This window comes from Bombus impatiens, unplaced genomic scaffold (assembly GCF_000188095.3).
Source record: "Bombus impatiens unplaced genomic scaffold, BIMP_2.2 scf_0144, whole genome shotgun sequence".
Classification (NCBI taxonomy): Eukaryota; Metazoa; Arthropoda; class Insecta; order Hymenoptera; family Apidae; genus Bombus; species Bombus impatiens.
The window spans coordinates 486,779-498,983 of record NT_176563.1 but is presented as its reverse complement, the minus strand read 5'-3'; the positions used below and the strand labels follow the sequence as shown (position 1 = coordinate 498,983).

Sequence of the window (12,205 nt, the reverse complement as noted above, 5' to 3'; positions counted from 1 at the left end):
AGTGGGGGAAGAGAAGGAAGGAAAGAGGCAGATGGATAGGGATAAAGAAGGACGCATAGGGGTTGGGTGGGGTGAGAAACGACGGAGAGTGAACAGTGGCGAGGGGTCGCTCCACCAACCGAGGGTTGTCGTGCCGGTGGGGAGGTTTGACCTGAGCTAGTTCCCCTCCATTCAATCCACGGCCACAATATCGGTTATAGCGAGCCACTGTTGCCAGATTGTGCGCCTCGACGGCGGCGGTGGCGGCGTGTGGGTGGAGCCACGCGGTAGAGGGAAAGGTCCCCCTGTAACATCACCACCGTCCTCTTCTCTCGTCCTCGTACATACTGCTCGATCCGAGAAACGAAGTACGTCTGTCCGTTTCTCTTTCTCCGTTCCTCCAGTCTCTTTCTCTTTCTTTCTTTCTATAGAGCGCACGCTCTCTCTTTCTACACTACCGTCCTCTGTCTTCCGTTCTCGGTTGCTCCCGTGCTGTTGTTGTCGCTACCGGGACGCACGCAGACCCCTTCGAAACCGAGGTGCATGTGGCATTTCTACGTACGCCGTCCGGAACTTATGTACCAACGGGTATGCGTGCCTCTGTCGATAGTGGTATATCGTGTGTACATACTACTCTACGCTGTATAACCGATCGCCTCGAATGGGATGTTTAACGCGATCTTGTTACAAACAGGATCGATTAGTCGGGCAAATTGAAATTACTTAGACAATTTGCGGAGAATCTTGTAAATTGTCTTAAACCTGTTCTAATAAAAATCCAAGCCGTAGAAAATACCTTCATTGATAACATCGATCAATTTTATCATTATTTTATGCATCGTATCAACTGCTAGCGTAGTATATTTTTTGTATGACAATTCTTGAAAAATTTCGAGGTTAATTTGTATATTATGGAACCTGTTATTTTTCCTTGAAATAATTCTTTGACGGGTTTATAGTTTTCACATTTTCGAAAGCACGTGCATTCCGTTAATACGTTTGGACGTATTCTTCGACAAATTCAAACGTAGATCGGGAATGTTGAAACGGGATTTCACGTTAAGTTGTACGAGCGCCTGTGCGCGTCCAATACACCGGCATGTAAATATATACGTGTACGTATACAGAATGATGGGTCGGTTCACGCGTTATATCTGTATTTGTGTGCCGATGAATACGAGGTTGCTCTTCGAGTCCTCGTTACGTGTCACGGATGTTTAGATTGATACGTGTGTGTATGTTTCAGACAATCACGGTCATCTCGAACGTCTTTCCAGCGGCAGCCTCGAAAGATCGGTCGCAGCGTTGCCTTGTCGCAGGCTACAACTATATCGATGTATATATGTATGTATAGATGAAATAGAATAAAACACAACGAATCGAATATAACTGTACTCACTTATAATTCTATTAGCGTTGTCACTCGTTTTAACCTTCACAACCTATGAATAGTAATAATAATTTATATAAAGATAAACATTATTTGATATTTATTTTCTGGATAATTCTTCCAATTATCTTATTCAATGATTTTTGTTAAGATTATGCATACTCTTTTGACAATATTAATTAAATTATTGGTATAAATATTTACAACTGTTATGGCAGAAACTGATTTTGAATATAGCTTTAAATAGCTTCTTCTTTGTTTTATGGTGTGGCTCTGCGACCGAACCATCGTGTCCATAGTTTAAACCGACATTGTATTTGAGCTCGTAGAAGTTTGGACGGTTGCTTGGATATCAATCGGGTAGCTCCATTATGCATCACGAAGCTTACCCCAGCCGGCTCAAGAATAAACGTCGAGGAGGGTGTTAGTCTGAGTTCACCACATAGGGGAAAGTTTAAGTATTTCAAGGCAACGAACGTATTATATCGGAACTTTGACTTTGACTACGAAGACCTTTTCTTGCGTTTTTAATTTCAAGATGTCGCTTTTTCTAGAAACTTTATGAAATTGACGTAGAAAGGAAGAATTACCGAAATACCTACAAATGCATTACAAAATATTTTGCATGTTATTAACATCTAAAATGCATATGACGAACGAACAAAATTTTTAATTAAGAAGCAAATTTTAAATGTAACGTGTCGGTGTTTAAATTGTTAAACAGGATTCGAAATGACACGTAAAGGTAATATATTATAATCGTGCGTAAAAATTGCTAGTACGTTGTGCAGCGTGGTGGCAAACAGGGAACTACAGTACTTTGGCGTGCATCGAGAGCGAAAGGGCCCTCATCCTTATACTACCTCACCATCCCACGCCTAAATCCGTGCCTGTGAGTCGTAACCTTCTCTCTCTTAACTGCTCGTAGGATCGTCCTTCTCTTCTCCCTTCTGTTAATCGCTTTTTCTTTCTTCTTCCCTCGATGGTCTCTTTGTTGCACTTGGAAACGCACGCGCGGGCTCTCACGACCGCATCGAGTTATCCAGTGGCGTCACCACAACGTATTAAACAATAGCGTTTACGCGAGCCGTTTAATTAAAATAATGCACGAGCGCTCGTCAATGAAACCCGAGAGAGGCAGACCATGGTAACTTACGAAATACGTTCGACGATAGAAATTAGAGGTTTGGAAACCACTTCCGCCTTCTTCGGTTCAAGAATTCTTGAAATTCCCTTAGCCATTTGAACGATCTCTGGAAACGCGACGTAAAATGATTCATTTTTTACTTACATTAAAACACAGATATTTCCAAATTTCTTTCATGATACTTAAAACATTGCCATTGCCTTCTTTATTTATTCTGCTATCCACCACTTCGAAACAACAAAATCGAAGTTCCATCATCTTTTCTATATCGTTCTTGTTTTTCTACTGTTTAATTTAAAATCAGACGTTATTTCGTAACAGCCTGTATGACGTAACTTTACTTGAAAGGTAAAAAACACGGGGAATTTAAAGTACTTGAATATAAAATATAATAAAGTTACATCCAATCATCATTTCGGAACGCTGACAGGCATATATAGGCTAATTATTCAATATTCAAGAGATATGGAAGTTTATAATATTATATTACAAAAATGTTAGCATAGTAAAGAATATTCTACGTTATGAATCAGTCTAATAGAAAATTCATAACGTAGAATATATCTCAGAATGTTGAACGACTGTTGACGCAGTGGTCACTGAACGGAATACCGTCTGTTTGAAAATTTCTTCGCCGAGAGGCAGTAAGGGACTTTTATACAAAGGAAAACCTAGGCTCTTATGCGAGGACAGGGTATAACGGTATGCTTCTTTTTTCTACCTGTCAGAACCCTTAAGTGAGAGCGGCGTACCGAGTCAAGCGAATTTGCCTTTATTTACTGTTGAAAATACTGGGGTTTCCAAACAGTTGTCCTTTCGGCTGCAATGTTGTGTACATCACATTAAAGGAAAATGTCGGCAAGTTACCAGCGTTAAAATGAAAACATTGAAGCGCCAAATTCAAACCGAGTTATTCGAAGTAACGTTTAATATCGAGCAAAGAATCGATGATAATTAAAGGCGTCAAAGGTCTGTGAAGATCTAGTTATACGTTTACGATCCATCGTGTTGGTGAGAAATGAACGCGGCACAGGCTTCGATAATGATTCTTTCTCTTTCTCTTTCTCATCCTCCTCTTCTTTTGCTTCTCGTCGAAGGATGATGATGATCAGCGGTACGTATCGTGTCTACGATTACGTGATCGGAGACATGGGTGAACGAGGATTCGCCGGTCGCGCATTGTGCGCCGCAGATTATCGTAATTTAACTTTATTGCGAACGGTGACGTTCACCGCTTGGCTCAAAGGATTTGCACGATCTTAAATCCGCCACCGCGTAGCCAACTGCTCGCGCGCACGTTCGCGCGCCAAATCGAACTGCCAACAAGCTGATTATTCGCGGCGTTTACCTTGCAATCGGTGGAACGAGTCTTTGGTGGCGATCGCTGGCTTTGTCGGTTTTGAAACAATCTGCAGACGAGTTTCAGGGATTATATTTTGTTACACAGTAGGTTTTTAAAGAGATTTAACTATTTATGTATGTATAGATTAAGAATTCTTTAGAATATGGTATTTTGAAAAATATAGTTTTGCCGTTTAAGATTTTATAATTCTATATTAAATCTTCTCGTTTACTCGATACAGTTTTAGAGTGATTTTTAGAAATTCTATTTTATATATAATTTTGTTTTGTAATTTTGTTTAGCGAAGAATCATTGGAAAGGCTAGGTTGTTCGCTGTGTTGTTCTGAAATATTCTTCTGAAACAAAGTAGGCGTTATGAACGTATATTGCATAAGAAAGATATTCTTTTTAACAGAGTGTGTAATTTAAGCATGAATTATGTACTATTCGATACAACCACGCTATCACGTTTTAATAAGCTGTCTGTCTATTTGATAAAATAACGTTTTTATCGGGTCGATTTAATTGCCCGATCAAGTCGCACAAGTAGGCGATCCTCCAATTATATTCTGTCTTGTTTCTTAACTATACTTACCACGATTACGTGTCGGTAAACGTTTTTCTTTACGTATTTTTCTATTCCTTTAAACTAATTTCTTCTTATCGAGTACTTACGCGAGGTTAATCTCTATAACAATATAATCATTTAATAAATAAAATTATCAACTAATGTATCCGAGAAATTTGCATAATTATAATAATAGCAAAAATATAGATGCCTATCGTTCAAAGCTAAATATTTTCTAATCTATACTGCGACGAATACAATTTTTTCAAACGAGTGTAAGATACGCGCAGTTTCTTCAATTATGCATACGCGATCTGCGCCGACCTCTGATAGCCGTCGTATAACGAAAACTGACGCTGTAACTTTGTCGATTACGCGACGACGAGAGAATTCGTAGCTGGTATAGCAAGTAATTCATCAAGCGAAGGAAACTAAAAAAAATGTGACGTAGAAATATACGCGAGCGATCGGTGAGAAAACTCCTTTTGCTCTGTGGGTCACTGTTGACTCGTAGTTTGGCCGATCAAGTTAAACCTTCTAATACGTTAATCGTTTCAGTCTACCGCGATTGCAGATAGAGTTTCATCACCGAGAGGTATTGCTTATGGCACGAGGCCTTAAATGGTCCTTCGCTACGAGCGATTTGATACTCGAGGCTATTTAGTCGCGCCGGTGTACGTTTTCTTCAGTTTTCCTGCATCCTTGCTGCGCGATCCTTAGTTTCTCCCATAGTCCATTTTTAGTTCGTTCCCGTGGCGCTTTTATAGCGATACCACTTTCAACTTCAACGCGTAATGTCGTCAAGACTTTGTCCGAAAAATTGTCGATGCTCGGTCTCACGACAAATCACCTTCAGACAGGACACCCGTAATCAGTCTAATTTCCTCTACTTTCCGTTCCGATCGTCGAACCGACTTTCCAGGTTTTTTCACAGTTAGAAATTGTAGAAGTTCCTACTCGACGTGTTTAACGCCGATCAAATGCTTTTAATTTTATATCGTAATAAATCATTGATATTCATTGATATTGTTAGTAATCAACGTGTTAACTGGCAAATTTATTTCCTAAAATGTTTAATAATTCCATAGATTTTAATCAATCTTCGATGCATGGTAAATTAAAATATGTTTATATGTATATGTTATTTCTATATAAAAAAAAAAAATCGTTATATTTGAAGATTCGCGATCAACGATACAAAATTTATGTAAGTTCTATTTTGTGATTTCCACTGTGGACTATATGTAGGATACGTTAAAAGATAATCTTTTACGTAGAATATTACTTATGTAATAATAATAATAATAATTAATGTTATACCGTTATATTTGGAAAATTAAAATGCAATATATATATTCGTTTTATTTATAAATTTGAAAATAACTTATAAATTGCATATGTTGCGTAATATTGTCGAGATTATACATATCGTTTACACGAATTATGTGTTACGAAAGTTTTTAATTAGCTTCCCGCATCCAAGTCGATATCATAAACGTATGTGTCGACTTGGATTTGCGACGTAAGTATGTAAGGAACGTTTGTTCGCTTCCAAGAAAAAAGGTTGAAATTGATTATAGTTTTTTACTGTGATCTGAAAACTGAAAAGCCATAATTGTTAGAAATAGATTGCTTGGTAACAGTATAATGACGTAGAGATAAAATACAAGGGTACAACAGATAAGGAAATAAAACAAAAATTGAAGAACATAGGCATATGTGAATGTAACTTCCATTATAAAGGATTAATCTGATAAAAAGAACGAATCGAATTGTTTTAAAAGTTCGTTCGGTAATTCAGAACGCGAGTTCGTTAATTAATACGATTTAAACCAGCGAAGATAAATTTTGATTACAGTTGAACATTTATAGAAATATAAATAAAGTAATCTATAGAAAAATTGTGGCAGAAATTTAATATCAGGACTCGTATAATTATCCTGAATTTCTCTATCAAACAAAATCAGTATGTTATCAAATTTCTAAATTATCATTTTTCAAGAGGATCGAATTCCCCGCAAGGATCAACGTTCTCCCAAATCTTCGAATAGTTTTTCCAGGAGAGTTGATTGTCGACACGCTGCATAAAAATCGCTGAATAAACGCGAACGTACCGAGTTCCGCGTTAATTATGCATTCAGAAATCCCCCTTTGTCATATCTAACCGAGAGAAAAGAAACGATCGGTTGCGTAAGTAGCGTCACATGTTCGACGCGTTATCGTCCTCATGCAACAATCGCGTATTCGCGAGGTAACGTCGCGACAATTACGCCGTTTCGCTCGATCAAGAATTCGTACGATTTACATTCGTTCTTTGCTCCATTGTCTTTAACTCGTTCTATTTAATCAACGAATTTTCTTGTAGAATAGATTTCTTCGCGACGATAAAGCTTCTATTTTACACAAAAATCGGGAACATTTCATTTCTATATCTAATAATGTTATTTTCATTAGTCGCATACACGAAGAAATTGTTCTATATTACAATTTTCCTATAACAAAATGAAAGTTGCGAGCCGTATTCAAGATATTTCACGGTTGTCGATTAGCAGTGAAATAAATAATACGTAATTATTATAGCGAGCGATCTTTGTTCGAGTTCGTAGGAGATATTCAATTATCTTCGCGGTTCAATCGACTGTGTCAACTGGGTATTAGTTGCTATTTTCTACGACGGTAAACAACGTCGTTGGCAATCAATGGCAACGAGATTGAAGAACAGACGTTTGGTGTTGGATACGTTGCGATGGCTGTGACCTTTTCTTGACAACAAATCCTGAACAAAATTTAGATTTCGATAAACACGATTCTGTTTTCGATTCTTGGTCGTTATACCAGGGATTCCCAAACTTATATAAGGTGGAGCTCAGTTTCGAAAATGATAATTTTTCGGAACCCACTCGAAGATTACACGAAGTGTAACTGCTGTGGAGAGTTGATTGATAAGCGATTAAAAATTAATCTAATATAAATTAGCGAGCTGAGAGAAATTAGATGGAAATAGTAAGTCTCATGTTATATTTAGCCGAGTCGGCTTTGAATTGTTTATCTGATGATTCTTGATGAGTAAAACTCTCCTAATGAATATGTGGAGTATTCTCACGTTTGAATATTTAACGTGATCCACGCGAAATCAGCTCGACGCGCATTTTGAACATTCATGCGTTATATTATTAAAATGTATGGAATATGTGGATATTTAGAAACATGTATAGGAAAACTTTAATGAAAAGCGAGGGGCATTATTTAACATTCAATAATTTTCACATATTGTATATTTGATTTAATGTTAAGCAGGATTTATCCTGGTCACGTTGGAAATGCTTAACTTGGATTGACGGTTCACTAGTTTCAATGATTTCGTTGTTAATTCGAGTGTATCTGAACAACGTTCGCAAAGATAATGTTAAATAAGCTTGCGGTGTGTTGGGAATATCGGTCAAGGTAACGAGGATATGACGCGCAATGAGGTTACTCCACGAAATCGCTAACTTTTCAATAAGAAACTTCAAGGGTTTCCGATAACTACATGAACCGAGCGAAATGTACATTATATATAAATCCAAACCATGTATATAAAGTTGCTTCTTTATTATTTTAACGATATACATACATAAATAGATCTAATTTAACGTACATAATTATCGAAAGAAAATGTAATATTAATTTCCATTTGATCGATTCCAAATAACGTATTTATAAAATATGCAATACATTCTTATGGATAAAAATCCAATAAGAATTTCAATGAACATTTTAACAACGATGATATTAACCACTTAACGCGGAGATAGATTGTTTTTAGTTGATTACTTTAGTTACTATAGCCTAAACTATATATACAAGGTCAATCATAAATGTATACCCATACCTCAGGGAGTGAATCTATACACTAAAATAAGTAAAAAACGTCATATGTCCTAAGTATCTTAGTTTTCGAGTCACGAACGATCAAAGAAAATACATTTCCGGATTCGTTTCAAAATAAATATTAGTCACGATACTCCTATCTCATTATAGTACTAAGGAAATTTCAGAATATTTTGTATAATATACATAATATGTTATACAAATTATATCGTACATTTTCCATAGGTGCTACAGAATATTTTTATAGATGCATCACATAAAAAGCTTCTACAAGAATCCAAATACTTTCGTGAACCGCTGCGAGTAATTTCATATTGCTACGATACATTGTCCATTTAAGAAGATACAACGATATATCCCTTAATTATCATGAAATATTCGTAATCGAAAATTCATTTGGAATATTGCTCGCGAAATTTCAGGCAATACTCGTTCCACGAACTTTAATCCCTTTTATCGTTCGAGTCCTATATCGTCCTATATAGAATGCAATTTCCCGTCGCCACACACGTTGACGTCCAGGAATCCCGGCTAATTATCAATCCGGTAACAATATTTTGACATGCAGAGCGGCGGTGCTCGCGTGGATGCGCGCGCTCGCGCGGATAACGCACCGTGCGACAGAATGATTTACCGCGGCTGCGCACCAGAAGGCTTTCAACCTTCGAAGGACACCGCAGCGCACGCGCACAACGCACCGATTCACCGTGCCGCTGGTACCTTAGCCACGAACCACGTTTTCCCGCTCGCGATCACGGCACAGAGGTGGGGGGAGGGATATCATGTGCGTGTTGCTGCGCGACGTTCTTACGACGACGTGTCAAAGGTCAGTGTCGGGCTCGTAAAAGCGAAGATTTCGCGGTGATCGTCGAACCTGGCTATCCGATCTTGTGGCCGGGATTCTGGATAGAATCGAAGTTTTGCGAGTCGAGTAAGGTTAGGGTTCCACTGGATGCATCGTTCGACGAACTACGATCGAGTACATATATAGATTCTTTTGAAAGTAGTTACGTCAATCTTCAGTTGCTTTGAGACTGTGGTTAGTATTTGGACAAACTGGTTTTCCGACGAACGAAACATTTGAAGACAGTAATGAAGGCGCTTACGTTGTAAGAATCTACATACAATATATTTGATTTCTTTGTAACGTAATGAGTTCGCCAGAATGCTAGGTTGTAAGAATTCACTATAACCAGAGCCTAATTCATCGGAACGACTGTTTGTCAGAACACGTATTCGGTGTAACCATAGCCTAAGAAAAGCGATTGTGGTTGTCGCTGAAAGGCAAGATTTCAGCAATCGGACGTCGCGATTAGCTAACGCTTAATTAGCGTTCACTGAGCGGAGAAAGGGACGATGGGGGCAGGATCGCGAGAAAGCCGCGCCGTAGTGGATTTGATTATCGCGCATGCGCGTACGGAAAATCACTAGATCAAGCGTGCAGGAGTTATGAGTTTGATCTCTTTCTTGTCATTGTTATCACAGGTTTTTTATGTTTAGGTTAGATTTGGGTTAGGGGTATTTTTCAATAAATTGCATATACTAACACTATCGATACAATTACCGATTTTCAATATGCAGTTAGATATGTTACACGAGTGTGTGTAGTTATGTTTCTGTCTCGATAGAACAAAACATTAATGTCACTAAGAATACATGTACGTTTTTACTAATGGTAAAGGTAAGAAATTCGATACCATTATCTTGATTGGTATGGCAGTTCTAGCGTTAGGTGCGAAAAGATGTAACAAAAATTTCTTAAAATTTCTCAAGTCAAAGAAGTTTAATTCCATGATTGTTACCTACTGGTCGTCTGGAAAGAATAATTTTGTCCAGAGATAATCCTGTTGCGCACTTCGATTTGAGATAATACATATTTGAATGAGATAAAGGTGACAATGCATGATTTAAAACAATGCAGATAAAGCATCGTACAGTTTAACAATCTTCATTCCTCCATTTACTTAGCATATATCTAGATGGTTCTTACCCAGTCACAATTTGAAATGGAAATTTAATTCGAATTGAAAAAAAATTGAACCTTTGCAAAGACTTATATTATCTGCTAAATACCATGACTATAATCTAAATATTTTATATATTTTTGCGTATTATGTGCATTCTATGCGTCTTAGCATCTTTAAGTTTCTCACGAAGACGTAAACATCGGCATTCTACTTATGAGTTTTGCCTAGGAACTAAAAATGCTAGGGATCCTTAGGAACGTTACGAGACGATCAACAACATTGCAGCGATAATAACCAAATATCCTAACCTTGCTTTATCAAGAATTAGCAACGAATTCCAAGCGATCAGCTAAATATTTGCTTCGATTAATCTGAAAAATACAAAGTTAAATTGAAAAACTTTGCCTAAGGAGCGAGTGGTTACTGGGTTGCAGCACTTAACCTTTGGCACGAGCGACGAAGCTGCATCGAACTGCAGCGGACGCGTACGCCCTCTTCCTAGCCGAATCGATATTCCCCAGTAATGCAGGTAATTTATTGCTTAACACTCTGATTACCATGCGAATAACGGGTGGTACGCGGATAACGCCCGTGTGTTGGCGTGCTTGCGCGTCGCTGACCGCAGCGTATAAATTCATTGTGCGTGCACGCGCGCACACACATCGCAAAACAACGGGAGGCGAGGAGCGTGATTTTCGAAATGACGAAATTCCACCTTGCCTTTGCGTCATGCTCTCCCTTTTTTCCGTTATCGTTAGTCACAAATTGATCGACGGTCACGATCACGACGCCAGATTTCTATCAGGTAACGGTGTTTTGAAACCGTCAGATAAACCGTATCATCCGAAATTTTATCGCGTTCTGAATCATTCCGCTCCGGGAAACGCCCGATTCTTTGTTCGAAACCGGCATCTGCACATTGCATGTGTTTGAATGAGAATTCGGTACAAAAATCAAAATTCTCTGGCAACGTTCGCAGACCAAGTTTGCACGTTCGCAGATCGCGTTCGCAGATCATGTACGCAGGTCTGTAGGTAACATTCGCATGTTCGCAGAACAGATTCACACGTTCGTGAGCCACGTTCGCAAGCAACGGTCGCACGGTTGCAGGCTACGTTTGTACACTTACAGATACGTTTGCACGTTCCCATGTTGCAGAGTGCGGCATTTAAATGAAGATACGGAACAAGTGCATATTTCAAAAAGTGCATATAACGTGCAGTTTTCCCGAAACATGCTATCGGGGAATCCGACGTGAATAAAGGTCTGTTTATCGAATCTTTGTTAGTATATTATCTATCCTTGGTACAGTTTAGATATTCTGAATGTTTATTTATTTATTTCTTTGTCTAATCACGTGCGGCGATGTTGAAGTAAATACTGCCGATGCCGGAAACGATTTCCATTTTTGTAAGTGTCATGCAGAAAGCATTTATTCTTCATTTCGTATTGTCAGATATTGTGCCAAGGACCTGGTGTAACTTTTAAAACTTTCATGGAATAACCGTGATCTGAAATCTACTCTTCGATCGAGTCGCGGTTAATACACTAAAAATGGATTTCACTAAAAAGTAAAGAACTTGCAGTGTGACAGTTTGTAGCAAAAACGAATTTATATAGCGATGTAATACAATAGCTCCTCGATATGGAACAATCAAAATTGTAGCATGGTTTGAACTGTATGGTTTTTTTTTAAATTGCAAGAACTTTAAAGCAAGAAATCAATTTTTTAAATTGAAAGTTCAAATTATACATATGTTTCCTTAAATTTTCTATATTTAAGGTGTGACGAATACACTAGATAATAAGAATCAACAAACAAGAATTTGTAATGAATGAGTAAGCCAATTTCCAAGCGATTAGGTATACATGTACAAACGATTTTTATTAATCTTCTACAGATTTAGGGGGTTTATTTACAGACAGATGATATCGAATAGTA

The 12,205-nt window shown here is 38.0% G+C and overlaps 1 protein-coding gene across 2 annotated transcripts; it reads left to right on the top strand.

Annotated features, from left to right (window-relative positions):
* Nucleotides 1-14: 14 nt before the first annotated feature.
* LOC112212292 lies at nucleotides 15-1,914 on the top strand. Of its 2 annotated transcripts, none has more exons than XR_002946111.2 (3): nucleotides 15-567; nucleotides 1,226-1,323; nucleotides 1,692-1,826. XR_002946111.2 is itself a non-coding variant. In XM_033319286.1 (3 exons), exons 1-3 carry the CDS (start codon nucleotides 523-525, stop codon nucleotides 1,898-1,900), a joined length of 345 nt encoding a protein of 114 aa, XP_033175177.1. In that variant the 5' UTR covers nucleotides 15-522; the 3' UTR covers nucleotides 1,901-1,914. The 2 variants fall into 2 exon arrangements, 1 of the variants encoding a protein (XP_033175177.1); XM_033319286.1 differs by having other exon boundaries at nucleotides 1,699-1,914.
* The last annotated feature ends 10,291 nt before the right edge of the window (nucleotides 1,915-12,205 follow it).